The sequence below is a fragment of the Cebidichthys violaceus genome, unplaced genomic scaffold (genome assembly GCF_023349555.1).
Source record: "Cebidichthys violaceus isolate CVI_PGR_0920_01 unplaced genomic scaffold, fCebVio1.0.p SCAF_12, whole genome shotgun sequence".
Classification (NCBI taxonomy): domain Eukaryota; kingdom Metazoa; phylum Chordata; class Actinopteri; order Perciformes; family Stichaeidae; genus Cebidichthys; species Cebidichthys violaceus.
The window spans coordinates 14121288-14139320 of NW_027176285.1; the positions used below are offsets into that span (position 1 = coordinate 14121288).

The following is an 18033-nucleotide window of genomic DNA, read 5'->3' on the forward strand; positions in this document are numbered from 1 at the left end:
CACACCTCGCCCGAAAAAAAAGTCCAGTCTTAACATATAAATATTGTTTTACAGACAAAATGTTGAGTGGCCTCAAAATCAGAGTTTTTAGAATTTGCTAGCTTAAATTCTTTACATTCGTTAGCTTAAAATTCAACAATTTAAGGTAATTAATCGCAAAATGTTGTACTGACATAACCTTTTATGGAGTCAAGGAACATTAATAAACACATTTGGCATGAAATAAAAAATAAAAAAAATGTCATACCTGCAAAGGTAATGACAGTCCGTCTGACTCTGCTCAGCAGGTGCTCCACAGGGGGTCCACTGGAAGCCATTATTCCCAGCAGGTAGGGTTCACTGTAGGTATTCAACTCAGTCCTCCAACCGGTTGTTATCCAGAAGTTGTTATCAAGTCGATCAGATCTCCAAGAGCTCAATTTTCTGGGTACCACAGGTAAACTTGTTAAGTTCAAGTGCAACTCAGAAAGGTCAGTTTGTCGATGTCGTCACTAGTATGTGGCCACGCCCCCTCTGATTTTATTTCATAACAAATAGTTTGAATGTAAATAGTTTGGACTTGTGTGTGTTTACAATAGGTGTTTCCATGAATCCGTGATGTGTGTGTGATGCTCTGTGATGATACGCGTCACACCAGAGCATACATACAAGATCCACAAGAATGAAACCTGTCAGCACTTTCATTTGTGTTGTTGTTGATTCTAGATTTAAAATAATGAATAGAAAGACAGTAGACATGAGTAGATATAAACTAAAGTAGACTTCAATCACTGCATTCATTATGCAAAGATTGCACAATTCATAAATCCTAAATTTATCGCTTTTAATTGCTGCAAAGGCTTTTTTTTTATTCACTGAGTAACTGTGTCTATTCTGATCCTTCAGTACCGTGTGGGGCTTTTTATTTGCCACTGGGATGATACCGAGGAGCCCACGGTCACCTAAGAGCTTTACAAAGCAATAAAATCACTGTTTTATTTTTTTAGTTGTTATTAATATATCTCTTACTGTGAGGAGATCACGTTGTGGTGCATTTTGCGACATATTTCTAAAAAAACAAGTGACACTAATGATGCATGTATGTTAGTCTAGAAAACCTCCACATGATGGCAGTATTGTCACTTCATTCACTTTTTCTTCACTGCTATATTTTGGCCAACAGATGGCGCCACAGTCTCACTTGCAGCACTACAAGTATGACGGACTTTATTTCTTCTTCCAAAACACAATCCTCCCATCTCCCCCAATTAAGCAAGACAACACTGTGCTGTTTGAAACCGTAACATTCGCTCAGACTGTGTTGTTTTACAGCCGTGACCTCTTTAAACACGTTTAATCTGTTGCTCGTTATCAGTCAGTGGGATTAGTCTGGGAGCAGGAAGGGTGGGAGAGTCTTCCTCTCGCTTCCTGTCACACGTCTGTGTGGGATCATAACAATCCAACCGAGAGCTGGACTGAGATTTCTGTCATGAAATATAAATACTATAAGGTCACTAAATGACTGTTGCTAATTGCAACAGCTTAGTAATGCTCAGTGGTAGCTGCATACTTGAAAGGCTACACATAAAGTGAGCCTATATGTGATAAAGGTAAATGCTAAAACAGTGAACATATCTATTTAAACTACTGGTCATAGTAGACCTAGTAAGCCTGTAGCAGAAAACCCCTGAATGTATTGAATTAATAGTGTCTTTTATTGGTGAAGAATGTATTAATTTGTAAGGGACATAATGTGTTAACTCTTTATTCAAAAGTCTTATAGTCTGGCGTGAAAATAGGATTTTTTTTTGTTCTACTGCTGCTCCGATTGTGACCATTTAGAAAAAGAAAAAACCACGTCTTTTGAAAGTTCCTTAACTTTATGGAAGTGCAACACTAAATTGCTGGAATACCCCGTTAATAAACACATCACACCTGACTCGAGCAAATATTATTGTCTTGTAGTCCGGGACAGGAAGCAGTGACTACATGTGTTTGCTGTGACAGAAACTGAGACATGAATACACAGCAGGAGATAATAATAATAATAACACACAGTACCCAAACACTTCTGAGATAGACTATATGTTTCATACATTAATATCTCAGAAATATCAAAATGTGGTGGTGGAAGAGGTACTTGGATATGTTTCTTATGGTGTAAAAATACTTACAAGTATAAGTCCTGCATTGAATTCAGCTTGAGTTCAATTTGATCAACAAAATGGATTATCAAAAGTTAAGCAGAATCATCCCTTTCAGACTGTTGTATTATTATATATGCAGGACTATTGGATTATTATTATTATTATTATTATTATTGATGCATTAATGTATTAGCAGCATTAGCAGTATAGGTGCCAATTTATATTGTTCATGCATTATCTTTAATTTATTATTCAGATATTTTGTGTGTAAACTCTAAAGCTGTAAAATACATGTAGCGGAATCTGCTAAAATGTATAAAGTAGTATGAAAGTAAAGTACAAGTGCCTCAAATTTGTACTTAAGCACAATACTTGAGTAAATGTACTTAGTTACTTTCCACCAGCGTTGTTTCTTCTTTGTTTACAAGCAGAGCCACCACACATGCGCACCATACAGTGCAGCAAGTTTATCTGTAAATATCATATAAAGCCTGTCATATCACTGTAGACTCATTACATACAGGTGGCTTTAAACGTATTGGGATAATATGAAGTTATAACTTATTCATGTTTCTGCTTCAGCCCTGCAGCCCGGTGTGTGTGAGGGGGCGGGGCCAGACGAGAAGCCAGCAGCCAGGCTGCAGAGTGGAGAAACAAACTCGGCGACACCTGCAAACAAAGTAATAACCCACTTTCACTCCCGCCACGCAGAGAGCGGATGAAGCGGAGGCGCACGTTAAGGCGGAATACGTTTGCGCAAAAGGTGTTTATTAACCGGAGAAGCAAGCAACGGGGAGAAAAAAATAGTTCATTTAAAGACTTCAAAGTCGTGCGATTTGAGTCGAAATCGGACCAAGAGCTGAGAAACCGCTGCAGGTAATGGCAATCCGATTCATCCTCAGTTGAGCAACTTCTGCTTGAAATATCTTTTTATGAAACAAAACAAAAACTCTTTTTTTGGGGGGCATCTGTGGTTTTATTGATTTACAGACGGTCAAACGCTGGTGCGTTCACAGGTAAAAGGAAGGAAAAAAAAAACAGAAAAAGACGTGGCGACTTTGACTGCCTGCACTCAGAGCCTAATGTTGCAGAATCTCTCACGTTCCTTGTTGTGGTCTTGCACTGATGCATTTACTGACTGTGTTCCACTGCGGGAGTTTCACTTCCCGGTGAAAGCAGTAGAGGTCACGTATTGTTCCCGAAGGAGAGGTTTGAGTGCTGATAACGTGGGTAGTAGTTTTCACTTCTTTGTGTCAGAGCTTATCAGTGGCTTAGCATTGAGGCTGTTTTCCATTATTTCTTATTATAGGGTCGCAGAAAAAGGTTGTCTGTAGTTTAATGTTTGCACTAATTGAGTGAGATAGAATCCTTATCTTTAAGGTGGGTTCATTAATGACCAGTGATAGTGTTACACACCTTTTCATCACATGAAGCCACGGTGACACGGCTGAGTGTGATGAGTATGATCCCTATTGCGGCGTCTGTGTTCATTTCCATGTAAGCACGTCAAAGGGCTGAAAAGCAGACGCACACCTTTTTTTTCTTTCTTTTTTTTCTTCAAACGGCCTGTAACTGATTGCATGTGAGAGGAATTACATGATTCAGTCATGCATCCCCTGAAACAAAAATGTCAAGGACAACAGGATCAACTTGCTCGCGTCTGAAAAAAAAATATATTTGCGTCACATATAAAGATGTCAGAATGAGTTTCCCCCGAATGCTTTGTGACGCCGTTGGTTCTCTTGTTGCGTGTAATCTCTTTTTCTCACGCTCTGTTCTGGAGTGCGTGGCCACCAGCCAGGTCAGGTTTCTTATTCACATTGAACATGTCAGGGGGCTGAAGTCATTCTGTGCAGACTAGAACAACTGGACATCTAAACGATTCAAAAAAAAAAAAAGTTGTCATTGAGCCCAAGAAGCTCAAATCAAGTTGATCCTCCTAGATGTGTGGATTCAGATTAAGTCTTTGAAACCTTCCGTAAACACAAGCGTACCGGAATATTCACGTGTGTTGACGTTATGGGGCGCAACCTGCCGACCTGGGACAATGTTTGTTCTACAATATGACACGCAAACCTTCTCCAGTTCCACGTTACAATAGTGACGCTCCATTGACACGAGTAGGATTAACAGAGAAGAGCGATAGCCGCCCAGGCCTTTGGCATTGCTCTTCTATTGATAAGATGTCCTTTGCACACCATATTACAGAGATAGTGATATCATTGCGAGATAAACCCTGTGTCTGACAGTATAATGTGACTCGACCCGTTGTTAAGACACTGGATGCTGTTTGTTGATGTTGCTCTGCTGTGTCATTTAATTTACAGTTTTATTGTCATAAAATAGCATAAAGTAATCTTGGGTTTAACATAGATTCAGAGGATAGTGCTTCCTGCCATTATTTTATGAGGATTTTTTTTTTAAAAGTGAACTGACTTTACATACATGGATGTTTTATTTAATTTGAATTTGTGGAATTAGGGGTTTGTATTGAGAATATTGGGATTAGATCTGAAATGATGATTAATTGTTAAAGTACTTCTCTTCTTCCAGCTTTTCCACTGTGAGGATGTTATGCTTTTTCCTCTGTTTGATATGATTGTAAATGTAATATATATTTGGATTACGGACGGTTGGTCAGATGAAACAACACATTCCAAGAGCATCATGCTGGGCTGTGAGACCTTATTGGGACCTGAAAGAGGAGAGAACATTATTTTTGCAGAAATGATGCAATGTGTGCAAAAAAAACCCAACAAACCCCAAACTGTTGTGGCTTTGTCTGAGTGGCACCAGCTCATGCAAATGAGTGTCTAGGCAAAGTGCAGCCTGCAGAGCTGACACCACTGTGCAAGCTTGGAAGTCATGCACTATTCACAGCTGAGAGTGAAGTCACAGCGGATCCGGTGTGTGCTGACGACACGGTCACCCTGCTGCGTGCTGCCTGAAGAGTCGGACACTGTGCTGCAGTTATTCTAGCTTCTTCCATGCAGGTTAGGGTTAGTCACGTAAAGGCTGCATCATAAAGCACCATAAAGTAGGAGTGTTCACATCTCTCACCAGTATTTCCTCTTTATAGTCCTCAATCACCACTTGAGCATCTCAATTTCTTCCTCCTGTTTCTGCCTATGGGAAACAATTTTAATGAAAACAATGTAATGAGTGACAGATCAACAGTTTGGGTTGTTATTATCCTGACATTGTAGTATAACGTGACTATTTCCTCCCTAGGCATCTGGTGGATGGAGAGACGATGGAGGTGAACAGAAGAGAGGTGCCTCTATATGTAAGTGCCTAAATGTTTTTGCTCCGTGTCTATGAGTGCGTGATGCGTTGGTGGTCTCGTAGAGGGGTCTTCATTGGGTGTGGTTGGGTGAATACTCTGAGGCCCCCCCGATTCTGTGTTTCCTCAGCGGAGTTAGAGCGCTCTAGTCTTTCCCTCCTGCCGTCCCCTTTTTTTTTTTTGCTCTCCCTCAGTCCGGACTCTCCCTCATGCGCGGCGGTTGACTGGCGAGCCTTGTGTCGCACTTGAAACCCAAGCCAGGAGGGTTTCAGTCCCCGGGGAAGCCAGGCCTTACTCAGGCCCGCTCACCGAAATGGCAAGCCTCTGAAAAGCATGGCTTCCACTGTGAACTTTCGGAGGGAATGTACCATATTTGTTTCTCGGCTTTTTCCTGAAAGGAGAACACCGACCTGTTTTTTTAAATTGAATAAATACACATTTTACATTAGGGAGCATGTTAGAGTGCAGGTGTGTTTGACTTATTTTATGTTTTTGACATAGTAGAGGTCTGTTTCTCTGTGCTACTTTAATTTCTTCCATCTGTCTTCCTTTTCTCGGTCAATCCTCCGTATCCGCCATTTTTCTCTCTCTCTCTCTCTCTCTCTCTCTCTCTCTCTCTCTCTCTCTCTCTCTCTCTCTCTCTCTCTCTCTCTCTCTCTCGCCCTTGTTCTCCAGTGTGTATGTGTGTGTGTGAGGAAGCCTGGGTGGGCCAGTCACTGAAGCGTTGCCAGATTTCTGGTAAGCAGAGTGTCTGCTTGTTTTGCAGTGTCACCAGTTTTAGAGAGGTGGGGAATCTTTGCCCCCCCCGCTCTCTCATAGAGGCTGATTGAGGACCCGTCTGAAACCCGGGCATGTGAATCATTACGGGCTCTACCGCTTTCACGTGCACGTCTCCATTAAGAGGAAGTGGCGTCTCCACCCTCGAAGGTCACAGCTCAACAGGAGCGACCTCTCACTGCCGAATGAGATCCAGATTTCAATGCCGGGCTTTGTGTCGGCATAGCCGCGGCGCACCGCTGTGCTATAAAGGCTGTTATTGTAACGGCCTTCAGTAAAGTGTTACGGTGCACCTTCCACACATACAACATAGTGTCCGGAGCAGATACTGTTGGCGCCCGATCAATGGATAAATGGTTGCATTGAGTTGCAGGCAGAAAGTGTGGCATTTCCTGTGTCCGAGGAGGTTTTATTGAGCTCCAGTACAGGACAAAGTGATTTTGTTTGTCCATGTGTGCGTGTGCGTGTGTGTGTGCGTGTGTGTGTGTGTGTGTGTGTGTGCGTGTGTGTGTGTGTGTGTGTGTGTGTGTGTGTGTGTGTGTGTGTGTGTGTGTGTGTGTGTGTGTGTGTGTGTGTGAGTAAAATTGATCTCCATCCTAGAATACTGTGTTCTCGTGTTGCTGAAATGTGAGAAGTACCAAAAAACACATATGCTTCTCAATTTTTAGCCAAACTCAAGTACGCTCTAGATAGGGCTGGGCAATATATCAATATTACATTGATATTGTGCTGTGAGGCAAGATGTTGTCTTCAACTTTGGACGTCGTAAAATGGCGTAAGTGTTGTTGTCTTGGTTTTAAAGGCTGCATTGCAGTGATGTAATTGTCCTAGCTGTTATTATCAGTGTCAGCCTGTTAGTGGTTCCACCACTTTGGTTCAGACTGCATTACATCAACAACAAACTAATTGATTACCATGCTGTTTTGCAAGGGCATTCATGATCCCCAGAGGATGAGTCCTACTGATTTTGGTAATGCACTGACTTTTCCTCCAGTGCCACCACAAGGTTGACACTTCCGGTTGACATTTTGAACAAACGTTCATGGTCTCTTGAGCATCTTATCTATCTTAGAATTCTAACACACTTGACAAAATATATAGTCATGTCTGTGGTAACAATGTCAATCAGTTATAATCAATATTACAACTGCTAAGCATCAACATGTTGGCGGTTACCACGAGCATGTTAGCATGTTAGCATTTAGCTTTAATCCCTGCCGTTTCTAAATTCGGTCTCACAGAGCAGCTAGCAGGCTGTAGAAGCGTCTTTATAGCAGCTATGCTAACGAGTGGACATAGATTAGCTACATGCTTGTCATGTCGTGTTTGTTCAGTTGCCCGTATGGTGCGATAGAGAACGTTATCACAGTGCTCTTTGAACACAGGTTTCCCCTGTGTTATGGTTTATGATTTTGTTTCCCTTTTAGTGCTGTGGTGATTGTGTTTGCCATGCTTTTGACATGTCTAACAAAACCTCACGCTGCCATTCGTTTATTGACGATAAGCTATCATTCGCAAAGGAAGAAAGAAAAAAGCTCTTTCACCTTAACAAAAAGATATATGTGCTCTTATTGTGGCGGTTTTCTCAAATATTGCACGCCAAAAATAGTGGTAATCATTTTTAATTACAGGAAGCATTTTTCCGGGTGCTTCTTGGTATTATGTAAGGAGTCCATACTTGGTAGCCCTGTTCTTTGAAATGAAATGTTTGCAGCACCACGCCAGCTCTACTGACAGCATCTTCTGACATGTGGACTAGTTATTAGTATCTCATTTGCACAGCAGATTAAATCAGAGGTATGTGTCTCAAGCTGAGTATGAGAAAAAGGCTTGCGGTACAGTTCTAGCTGTCACCCTCAAGACTCCAATGAGATTCTGGTCCGCTGACTTTCTTTTAACTCGCATGTCTACATGTCACTGCGGTGGCACTGTGTGGCTCGCAAAGCCAAAACCATTAAGTTATTATGGTTTATAGCGACTGTGTGAGGATTTCAGCACACGTCATTTTTCTTCTTAATGAGGCAGAATGTCATTTGTGTTGGTTTCCTATAACTGAAATACTATATTGTGAAGAATTGTTAATATTAAAAAAAAGAAAAACAGAAAAGCGAATCTGTTCCCGGTGACGTCAGGCTGTCTTCTCACTCAGGGAACTGACTGTTATTGGAGCTGTTTTTGTTGTTGCAGTGGCAGCGACGCTGCTCCCCTGACGTCACCTACGTGTTGCACTCAGGAGATCATAGCAAAGAGCTCTAAAGCTGATGACTGCTGGTTTCCTGGAGACCACGGGCAGTTTTCCCCACCGAATGGACAACAACATGTGGAGATTATACAACCGTGTCACTGGTGCTACCTTGGTGTTGGTGTCCTAATGAAAACAAATATTAATATGCAGCAGTCTTATAATCTCCCCATGTCGTTGTCCATATTGAGGTAATCTATCAGAGCGCACTTTGCCTTTTTTAGAGTTGTATCAAGCTCCTTTTGCATATGCGATAGGCCTCCTCATGTTCCATAATTAACACATTATGCCTGACCTGAGAACTGCCCATGAAGGAGGCATGAGGTGAAACTACAAGGTGTTGAATGTTTCATTGTTACTGGATCAGGTTGTGTCACGATAAAGCCCGGGAGAAAAGGCCATAGATCACATCAGTCAGTCTTTATCACCAGCCAAACATCCTCGTTCCTTCCCCCCCCCCCAAGGCACAGCAGATACAGTTAGGATCTGTCTGATCAAATCCTGCTAGTGTGAACCAATATTATCTGAGGCTGCTGCAGATTGGTGGGACTATAAAGTGGGAACTACAGCCTCCATTGGAGGAGTGAAAACCAAATCAAAAGATAAGCGCTCACATATGTTTCTGTGTCTTTCATATATAATAATGATACTTGCAGCTGGAGGACAATTTCCCAAAAAATAAAATAAAGTAAAGATAGAGAATTGATAAATCTCTTTGTTGTCATTACGGTATATCAGAATATTCCTCGTCAAGTGACCTTAAATAGGTGTGAGAATGACCTTTTGTCCAAACTTTGGACAACCTTTGTAAAAGTTTAATAAAATTCTTTGGGAACCTTGAAAGAAAATGAATGAAATTCTACTTTAAAAATGTATAAATTGCAGAATAACTGTAGCTGCCGTGGGCCTAGCTAGCCTGGTGAGAAACCAGGAAGGCTGCACAAACCGCAGGCGGACATCTTATCTTTTTGTAAGGTGGGAAAAACAATCCACGATAACATTAACAGCGGCAGGTGTGCGCTGAGTGGTGCTACAGCTAACCACTTAGTGCTCACAGCAAGCTGAGCGAACTGCAGCCTGAGTCAGACCTCTATTATCAGTCCGAGCCAACAGCCGGCTAACGCAAGAGGTCGGCTCCATTTCTGCCTCTGAAACACTATCGGCTGGACTCGGATAGCAACTCTGGAAAGCCCCAACAGTTTCGGGGGCAAATACAAATATAAGGAACACTGATATCAGTTTCACGGCTCAGTCAGAATTGTACCAACTCTATAATTGGTTGGTTAGCCAGGTTCCCTTCACGATCCTTTATGAGGATTATGGAGATACCTGTAATACTTTAAGGAAATGCCTTTTTGAAAATACCATAATTATGTAGAACTTTATCAGGCAGCTCACTATCTCGTTTAAGACCAAATACCTGTAAAGCTAAGGATATTCCCATCAGCCTCAGCTGTGCTTTGTGTTGTGCGGATTAGCAAATGATAGCATGTCACCACACCAAACCACATAGTGGACAGTATTCCTGCTAAACATCAGCTAATGAGCATTGTCTTTGTGAGCGTTTCAGTACGCTAACGTTAGCGTTTAGCTCAAAACACCGTTGTGCCTAAGTGACGCCTCACAGACTCCTGAGTCTTGTTTACACACAACAATTTTAATTATATTTAATCCGTACACAATCTGAGCTGTAATGTCAACGCTTCAGTCCCCTGTTTTTTTGCTGCTCTCCCTCAAAAAAATATGATCAGATAAGACTCTAGACTCAGTGGTGCGTCAAGCTGATGGAGGCCCTAAAAATACATTTCAACATGATGGATGCCTTACTAACAATAAGGATGTATAAAGGATGACCCCATAAATCCCAAGATAAAACTCCCAAAGCTGAGCACAAGAAAACACAAGATAAGGATATTGCACAAGCATGGAACAAGTATGCCGTCCCTCTTAAACTTGAACGATACACTCTGAGCTAACCCTCTTGAGAAGGTCAGTCTCTGGAGGAAAAATAACACTGAAGTAGGTGAAGTACATCTTGTGGTTTCCGTGTTTGGTAATCTGTGTTTGTATAGAGGACAAAAACATTTGCTTTGCACGTAAGGATGGGACGATTCTTATATGTTGGTTGTTGTGAAAAGGCAATTAAATGGGTTTTCTCTTTCTCCTCTCAGGGACAGGTGGAGGCCCATGTCAGGTTACAAGCCGACGCTCCTGAAGACGCAGAGTTTTATGTTGCTTTACAAGGTTCCGAGCTTACGCATGTGACTGCAGCAAAAAGAGGAGACGATGGGCTGACCCTTTGCTTCACAGTTCCTGGTATGTCCTTCAGTCAGCCTCTCAAAACACTCCCGTTTCTCTCTCTCTGCCCGTCAGTGTCTCACCCCCCTGCTGACATGCTTTCCTTCCTCTCCCTCAGGTCATGCCCTTGTGGAAGTTGTCTCTGTCACGTCCTACTTTTACGCAGAGGGCCAAGTCGAGCCGTGCGAGGGTGAAACATCTCTCGAATACCTCGGGGACGTTGCCCAGGAAGCGGCAGAGTACCTGAGCGCAAACAGGGACCGGCTCGGCCCCCAGAGCTACCTGGAGGTCCTGAAGAGGTTTTCCGCGTGGGCGCAGGCGGCCGACGAGGAGCTCTCCGCTGCGGGTTTAGACGAGGAGGACGTGCGGCTCAGGCGGAGTTCAGGTGATGAAGCTGGTCTCAGGCAGCTGGATGAGAAGATCACACAAGCTCTGGCTTATATGGATTACCCTCAGCAGTGGAAAAACACTGACAGTCAGCCGAGAGAAGGTAATGAAATGGGAAGTGGGAGTTAAAAGTCACACGCTGCGATCTTGTAGGCTTTTATTTGGGTCTGCGTATTGTGAATCCTTTAAACTTCAAAAACAAAGCATATCCAGGAGGCCTATATCTGTGTGGATTCATTTCTCTCTCTTAGAAAAGAGTGAAGGATTTTTTTTGCCACAAACCCTCGAGGCCTCATCCACTCACCTCCTCGTCGGTGCTCCGCTATACTTCCTGGATCATTTACAGGGGTCAAATATCAGGGATTTCCCTGAGTGTCCTCGTATCTGAGGACACTCAACGGTTCAACTCCCAAATGACTTCTTTGTTTGTGCTGCTGTTGCTGTAATGCACATCCTGGAGATGTTGCTAAGGGCTGGTTCACCCGAGTTCAGAAACACAACTTTTGTAACTTAACTCTTAACGGTATCTAGCCACAGTTCTGCTCTCGTTGGAACAGGTTTTGAATAAAAGAAATATATATATTTTTATTACCCTTTATTGAACAGACACTGCTAGTCCTTCAGGTTAAAATCATTGCGGCGGTGTTCTCGTGTTTGAAACGCAACATAAGATCTGACTGTGTACAACCCAAGTCCTCCATCACATGATGTGCAGGACCAGCCAGCCAGCCGGGGCAGAGGCCGGTGTGCTCCAAAGACGGAGCAATTACTGCCATTATTCCTCTTCAGCCAGATTAGAGTTGTCTCGCAGACCTCTCTGCGTCTATTAAATCAACTCCCACAATCCTCCTCTGCACCGCCCCCCCCCCCCCCCCCACACACACACACTTCTTTGCACCGCAGCTGTGTCTGAGTTGTTTCTGGCGTCTGGCCTCGGATTTCTTTGATTCATGATGTTTCATTATTTCAAAGCAGTGAAATCTCACCTCACCTTTTTTTTTTTTTTTTTTTTTTAAGGAAATGAGGGCGAAACACACTCAGCAGGCCAAAGTAATACTATATATTGCTCAGGGGTGCATTTCAAGAGATTACATAGCCCATTATGGAAAAGTATATTGCTGGCTTTTTTTAAAATTCAATTTTTTTAGTATGGAAAAAGGAAATGACATCCCTCAACAAATGTTCATGTCCTGTTCAGCCCTGTGTTGAAGGCTGCATGCAGTCTTAGAGTGTCCGAGACAGCAGTATAGTACATGTACATGGCTGGCTTGGAAGAAAAGAAAGCAAATCCCCATGCAAAACACAGGCGAGGTGCAAATGCAAAGTAGCTGTTGCTCCCAAGTCCCTCTGCGCACTATTTACTGGCCTGTTTGACAATGACATTCTTGTTTGTTGAACTTTTGCACGAAGAGCATGTTCAGTATTCACTCCTCTCAGTCGGTCGAAAAAAACCCCAAAAAAACTGGGTCACAATTAACGGCGCCATTGTGGAGGTGACGGAGGGTTTCGGTTCATCGCGGGGCTCCTGCAGCAAATTGGAGGGAAAAGAGGAAATAAAGAGTTCTGAATTCTCCCGCGCGTTGTTCCTGGGTAGGGGAGACAGAGCCATGGCAACCTTCAGCTCTCACCCACACTTAAAAGGAAGATGAAGTACCTCTGCTCCTCTCTGCAAACAGTCTCTCACCCAGTGCTTACAAAACAACAAGGGTGTATATATATGGAGGATTTGTGCTGAGCAAGGAATTGGCGGAAATGTGCCAAGCCGTTGCCACCATGTGCTTGCCGCGTGATATTATCCCAGATAGTGCATGCCGGAGCATCTTTCAGGACTGTTCATACATTATACCCTTACACGTCTTGTTTACACTCCCTGATGCTCCACCCTACGCGAGGCAACGGGCAGCAACTGTCTCACAGCAGGTGTTGGTGAAACATCCAGTTTTTCTAGGTAATAATGTTATTGATATATTGCTCACTTTGCCTAACCCCTGAGTTCTTCACTCCTTCATGTATCGCCGCCATGCATTCCGTACATATGCAGCAGATGTTCTGTACGTCGCGCACAGAGTCGAGAGAGCATGTGCAAGATGCCACACCTTCATAAAGTTGAAGGTTGGAGGAAAAGTTGACTTTACGTAAGTTAAGCGTAGCGTGAGTGATACTGGAGTTCTGCAGCTGATGCAGATTATGTTGCCTCTTTCTGCCCTCGTGCACCGTTTAGCTGTAAAATGAGAACGGTTCTGACCCGTCCGCCGTGTTGGAAAAGCGGTCAAGCCAAACTGAGCAAACTGATGATGACTTAAGATTTAATTTCAGAATAAAACAGCATTGTACATGATGTGTCTGCCTCCATATCATTCCCTCCTCTGTCTCTTTCTTTAGCTACTGAGCTTCAGCCCAAAGAAACCCTCCTTCACCTCGCAGTGCGCCTGGGTTTGGTCCATCTCTCGCGCTTCTTAATCCACCAACCGAGAGGTCAAAGGGCATTGACCTCACCAAATCAGGAGGGAGACACACCCCTCCAGTTGGCTCAGAAGGACGGACAGCACGCCATGTTTAGGGTGCTGGCAGCGTAAGGCTATGATTTTATGCGTTGTCTTATTTTTGACACATGAGGACTAATGAAAGACTTCTGATAAGGCTGATTCATAAGGGAGGCTCCTTTCTAGTCTAACAACCTCACATCCTGTAATCTTTCCTTCTCCTCATCAGTCCTCCGGGTCCAGCAGTAGGCCCTGTTCCAGGTGTGTGGTGCGTGTGGTCCGACAGCTCCCGCATGCTGAGGTTCTGTCCCGGGACGGACTCCCTGACCCTGACTGTGCGGCAGGCGCCCGGCCGCTGCCCTCGGGACAGTATTGGGATCCTCCGAGACAGACTGGGAGACGACGGCGTCCTCAAACTGGTGAGAAGGAACCAGCGGGAACGCCTTTATTTAAAATCCTCATCGTAATCCCATAAACTACATCAAATAGTGCAGTCACCGCTGATAAATATTCCCATGCGGCTCTGCGCATGGCGTAATGTGTTGTCGCTGTCGAGATAAGGCCATTTGCATAGGTTTTGTTTGGACTTGTTTAAACAAAAAGCCCTTGACTCCCACACCCTTTAAATTTGCGATCAGACATTTTGACAAGAGTTGAGCAAGTAACGGTAAACAAAACACCGCAGCTCATAAACCCGAGGGCATGCAGCGTTAGTAGCTTGTGCGGCGTGAACTTAGACGATGTTTTGAAATATGTAATCACATGAGTCATTCTGCAGGGTTTGGCTTTGACAATATTACACCAGTATAACCATAAACTGTATAATAGCATCATCTTTTGCCTTTAGCTCATATTTGGTGATTTTTTTTTTTGTATATTTACAGTGGTGAATGTGTTCACATAAGATGTGCTTTTGTTCCAGATCAATGTGCTCAAAGCTGATACTGAGGTAGACAAGAGAGGCAAAGAGGACTTTCTCCCTAGTGATGAAGGTAAGGCGACTTATTAGATTAAACGCTGTTCTGTATGAAGTCTTGAATTCCTGTCCGCAGTGGCCGTGTAGTAGCTTCAGACTACTAAGAGAAAGTAGTTAAGTGCAATGCTACATCAAGAATTTGTGATTTTAGACAAAAAGGTCTTATTGAATCAGTGCCCGATTACACTAATTGTTAGCAAGTGTCTGTTTACCCACGATAGTCGTACCTGAGACAGGTGAAGTCAGTCCGGCCACCTGTGCCTGTGCGTTGTGTTTTCCCTCATGTGCAACACGTCAGCAGTCACATGGATGTACCAGCTGTGTGACATGTGCTCCGACAAACAACAAACGTCACAGACGAGCACACATACGCAGTGACATAAGACTCACGGATGGATCTGTGTCTTCATCAGTCGATATGTTAAATGACAGAAAACTAGCTTGGATAACCAATTAATATTCTAATTATTTTATTAAATAAATGATTTAAATAAAATATTTCTAAAATAAATCCTTGGGCTCTGTGAAATTGTGATGGACATTTTAAACTTTTTTGTTCTTACTATTTAGACTAAATGTTTAAATGATTCATCAAAAATGATGATTAACAGATTACTCAATGATGAAGTATAATCATTGGTATTGCCATCACAGTGGCCTCTGGCCTGCAGAAACAGCTCTTATATGCTAAATATCTGTCTGTGCAGCTGAGGAAAACGAACCACCACAGAATCAGTTGAGCACACATTTGTATGGTCAGACATCCATCGCTTACAGCCGAAAAAAGAGACTAAGAAAACACTTCCAACAGACAGCATGAAGGCACACTCTTTCCTTGGCACGTGTGTTTGCGCTTCCTCAGGCAGTACGGGGAAACCTTAGGGGGCAGATTGTTTTTTTTCTCTCCTTTGGTAACCACACACACACACACACACACACACACACAGAGGGAGAACCTTCCAGATCTCCCATGCTGCCACTGCCTCTTTTTTATTTGATGTCTGCCTCTCACTTAACCTGTGGCCACTGTATCGACTCATAAAGGGAAGAAGGAAGCGTACCTCGGTATTGACCTTAACCTTAGCAGCCGTCCATTAATCCTCTCGAAATAACAGCCCCACAGCAGGGAGTATGTGCTCTTCCTCTGGACCTGCTGCTTCGCACGAGCACAACATCTCATTGGCAGTCTTCCATTCCTCGATAGTAGAGTCACATAGTAGGACCTGATGTCGTGCCGTCCACGCGTCCTCCTTCTTGGGAGGAGAAGTGTTCGTGTGTCATGCATCAACTTCTGGCTAAATATTTTTATTTTACACAGGCGTTAGCAAGGAGCTCCGAGTGGAAGAGCAAGCGCTGGTGGACAACGTGAGTTTACATACAGATATATATATATACGTGTGAGTCTGTGGAGCTGTAAATGTTTACAGAAGTTTGTTGCACGCAACTGTGATTTTTATCTGTGTTGTTTTCCAGTAAAAACAACTTGAATGTTCCTAAAAGCCGTGCTTCCTCTGTGTGTGCTCTCTGGTTTGTTTGAAGGTATTTGAAGAACAGCTTGTTCTTTCTTTGGATGATGATGATGACAACGATGAAGAAGAATACCCATCCTCATTATCTGGTAATTATTCTATTCTCTTCTCTTCTCTTTTCTTCTTTTCTCTTCTCATTTCTTCTCTTCTGTTCTCCTCTTGTCTCGTTTCTCCTCGTTTCTCCTCTCCTCTCCTCTCCTCTCCTCTTCTCTTCTCTTCTCTTCTCTTCTCTCTCGATTTATCGACCTCACAGATTTGGCAAACACAAGAGCAACTTATCCGATCCAAAATACTGTTTCCATTTTAATATCATGGCAATAATACTCTGGCATCTGGTTTCAATTCCTGAATATTTAGAGTTATATCCAGAAGACTTGATGTTGTGCTACTACTGCTTTTCCTGGGAGGAAGAGTACGAGGAGGAGGAGGAGTAGGACTGTTCTAGTATTTCATGCATCAACCTCTGTTTAAATATTTTTGTTTTGCACAGGCATGAGCAAGGAGCTTCATGTGGCCTAAATAATGAATGGGTAATTCATAAAAAAAAACCAAACACAAATACATATTTCTGGCTGTGCTGAACAGGGTGTGGGAACAGCGCATAATTAGCTGTTTGAGAAGCCCAGACTGGAAGCCTTTCTCTTGTGGCGCTGGCACAATATGCAGAGCCCTGTTTTCAATCACATCATTGGAAATCAATACGCTAACTGCTTCACAGACACAGACAGGGATTCACTTCTGTCTAAGGTTGATGAGCAGTTTCCTTTGATTAAACGGATGTATTATCCTCCTGGAGTCTGGCTTCGGGCGCTGCGGGTTGGGTCTCTTTACCCGCCGGCTTCCCCAATGACTCAGTCCAGGAATCTGCCCTGTCACTGGGACAAAGGCAGGAATGGGGTCAGGCGTGTCCCACTCAAACTATGCCGCCCCCCCCCCCCCCCCCCCGGCCTTGTCGCACTTGCCATCCCCTCCCCCGACTCCTCTGGATCGGACAGTGGAGCTCTGTACAGTACGTGAATTAACGAGCTCAGATGTCGTAGGTTTACCAAAGCTGACATTTTCGGTGAGCCACATGCATTAACCTTGACTTCTCTTTAAACACGCACATGTGCACACCAGGTATAAGCTGAGCGAGCGCAAACACTCACTGGCTTGTAAAGACTTTTGAGGAGGATGCTCAAATGTTTCAGGTGTTGCCACGGTTACCGCGAATGCTAATTTCCTGTGTGTTGCCGTGGAAGAATGAAGAGTCTGTTGTGGACGCGAGAGAGACTGCTGAATGGAGCCCATAAACTCCGTGACCATAAACTGAAGTGTGTGTGTGTGTGTGCGTGTGTGTGTGTGTGTGTGTGTGTGTGTGTGTGTGTGTGTGTGTGTGTGTGTGTGTGTATGATAACGTGAAGTAGTGATGAGTGACAACACAGGGGCATTGATCCCAATGTTTCTCCCTCGAGCGGGACTGCAGATTCTTTTCAATTGCACAAGTCATCGAGCTCACTGACAGCACCTCGAGGTCGCTGTGGTGCAAACTTGTCATCCAGAGTTATTGTTTTTTTTTTATCCAGATCTGTTGAAATGATTGCAAAGGGCTTCTGTGGTTTCACTGGTTTGTTGTTGGAGCTAGTCGGTGTGACAATTAGCCAACTGCTCCTTCAATCAGTCACCATGCTTTAAATTAAGATGACGGCGTTTGTGTCCTAGTGGAAAGCTTCATACAGACAGTTTGATTTGAGCTAATAGACAGACAGAGAAAAACAAGATAAATACAATGAATTGACATAAGAGGTCTGCCTTGTATGTTTGAGCTCCATGCTAATGTCTTCACTGTGTGGGAGCAGCAGAGAGGAAATGCCTCAGTGATGCCCAGGATTTCCCTTACATTAGTGCAGGCATGGCTGGTCCAGACATCAAAGTCTGAGTGGAAAGTGCCCA

The 18033-nt window shown here is 43.5% G+C and overlaps 1 protein-coding gene across 4 annotated transcripts in view; it reads left to right on the plus strand.

Moving 5' to 3' along the window:
* The first annotated feature begins 2799 nt into the window (after positions 1-2799).
* Positions 2800-18033, plus strand: part of arhgef28a (Rho guanine nucleotide exchange factor (GEF) 28a) — a 38574-nt gene continuing 23340 nt past the window's right edge. For 2 of the 4 annotated variants that reach the window (XM_068706604.1, XM_068706605.1), the window contains exons 1-9: positions 2800-3002; positions 5358-5412; positions 10600-10744; positions 10845-11216; positions 13496-13685; positions 13826-14015; positions 14519-14588; positions 15891-15937; positions 16112-16190. In XM_068706604.1, coding sequence (XP_068562705.1) covers positions 2845-3002; positions 5358-5412; positions 10600-10744; positions 10845-11216; positions 13496-13685; positions 13826-14015; positions 14519-14588; positions 15891-15937; positions 16112-16190 — 1306 coding nt within the window. In that variant the 5' untranslated portion in view covers positions 2800-2844. The remainder of the gene's footprint in view (positions 3003-5357; positions 5413-10599; positions 10745-10844; positions 11217-13495; positions 13686-13825; positions 14016-14518; positions 14589-15890; positions 15938-16111; positions 16191-18033) is intronic. The other 2 variants (XM_068706606.1, XM_068706607.1) reach the window with 1 other exon arrangement.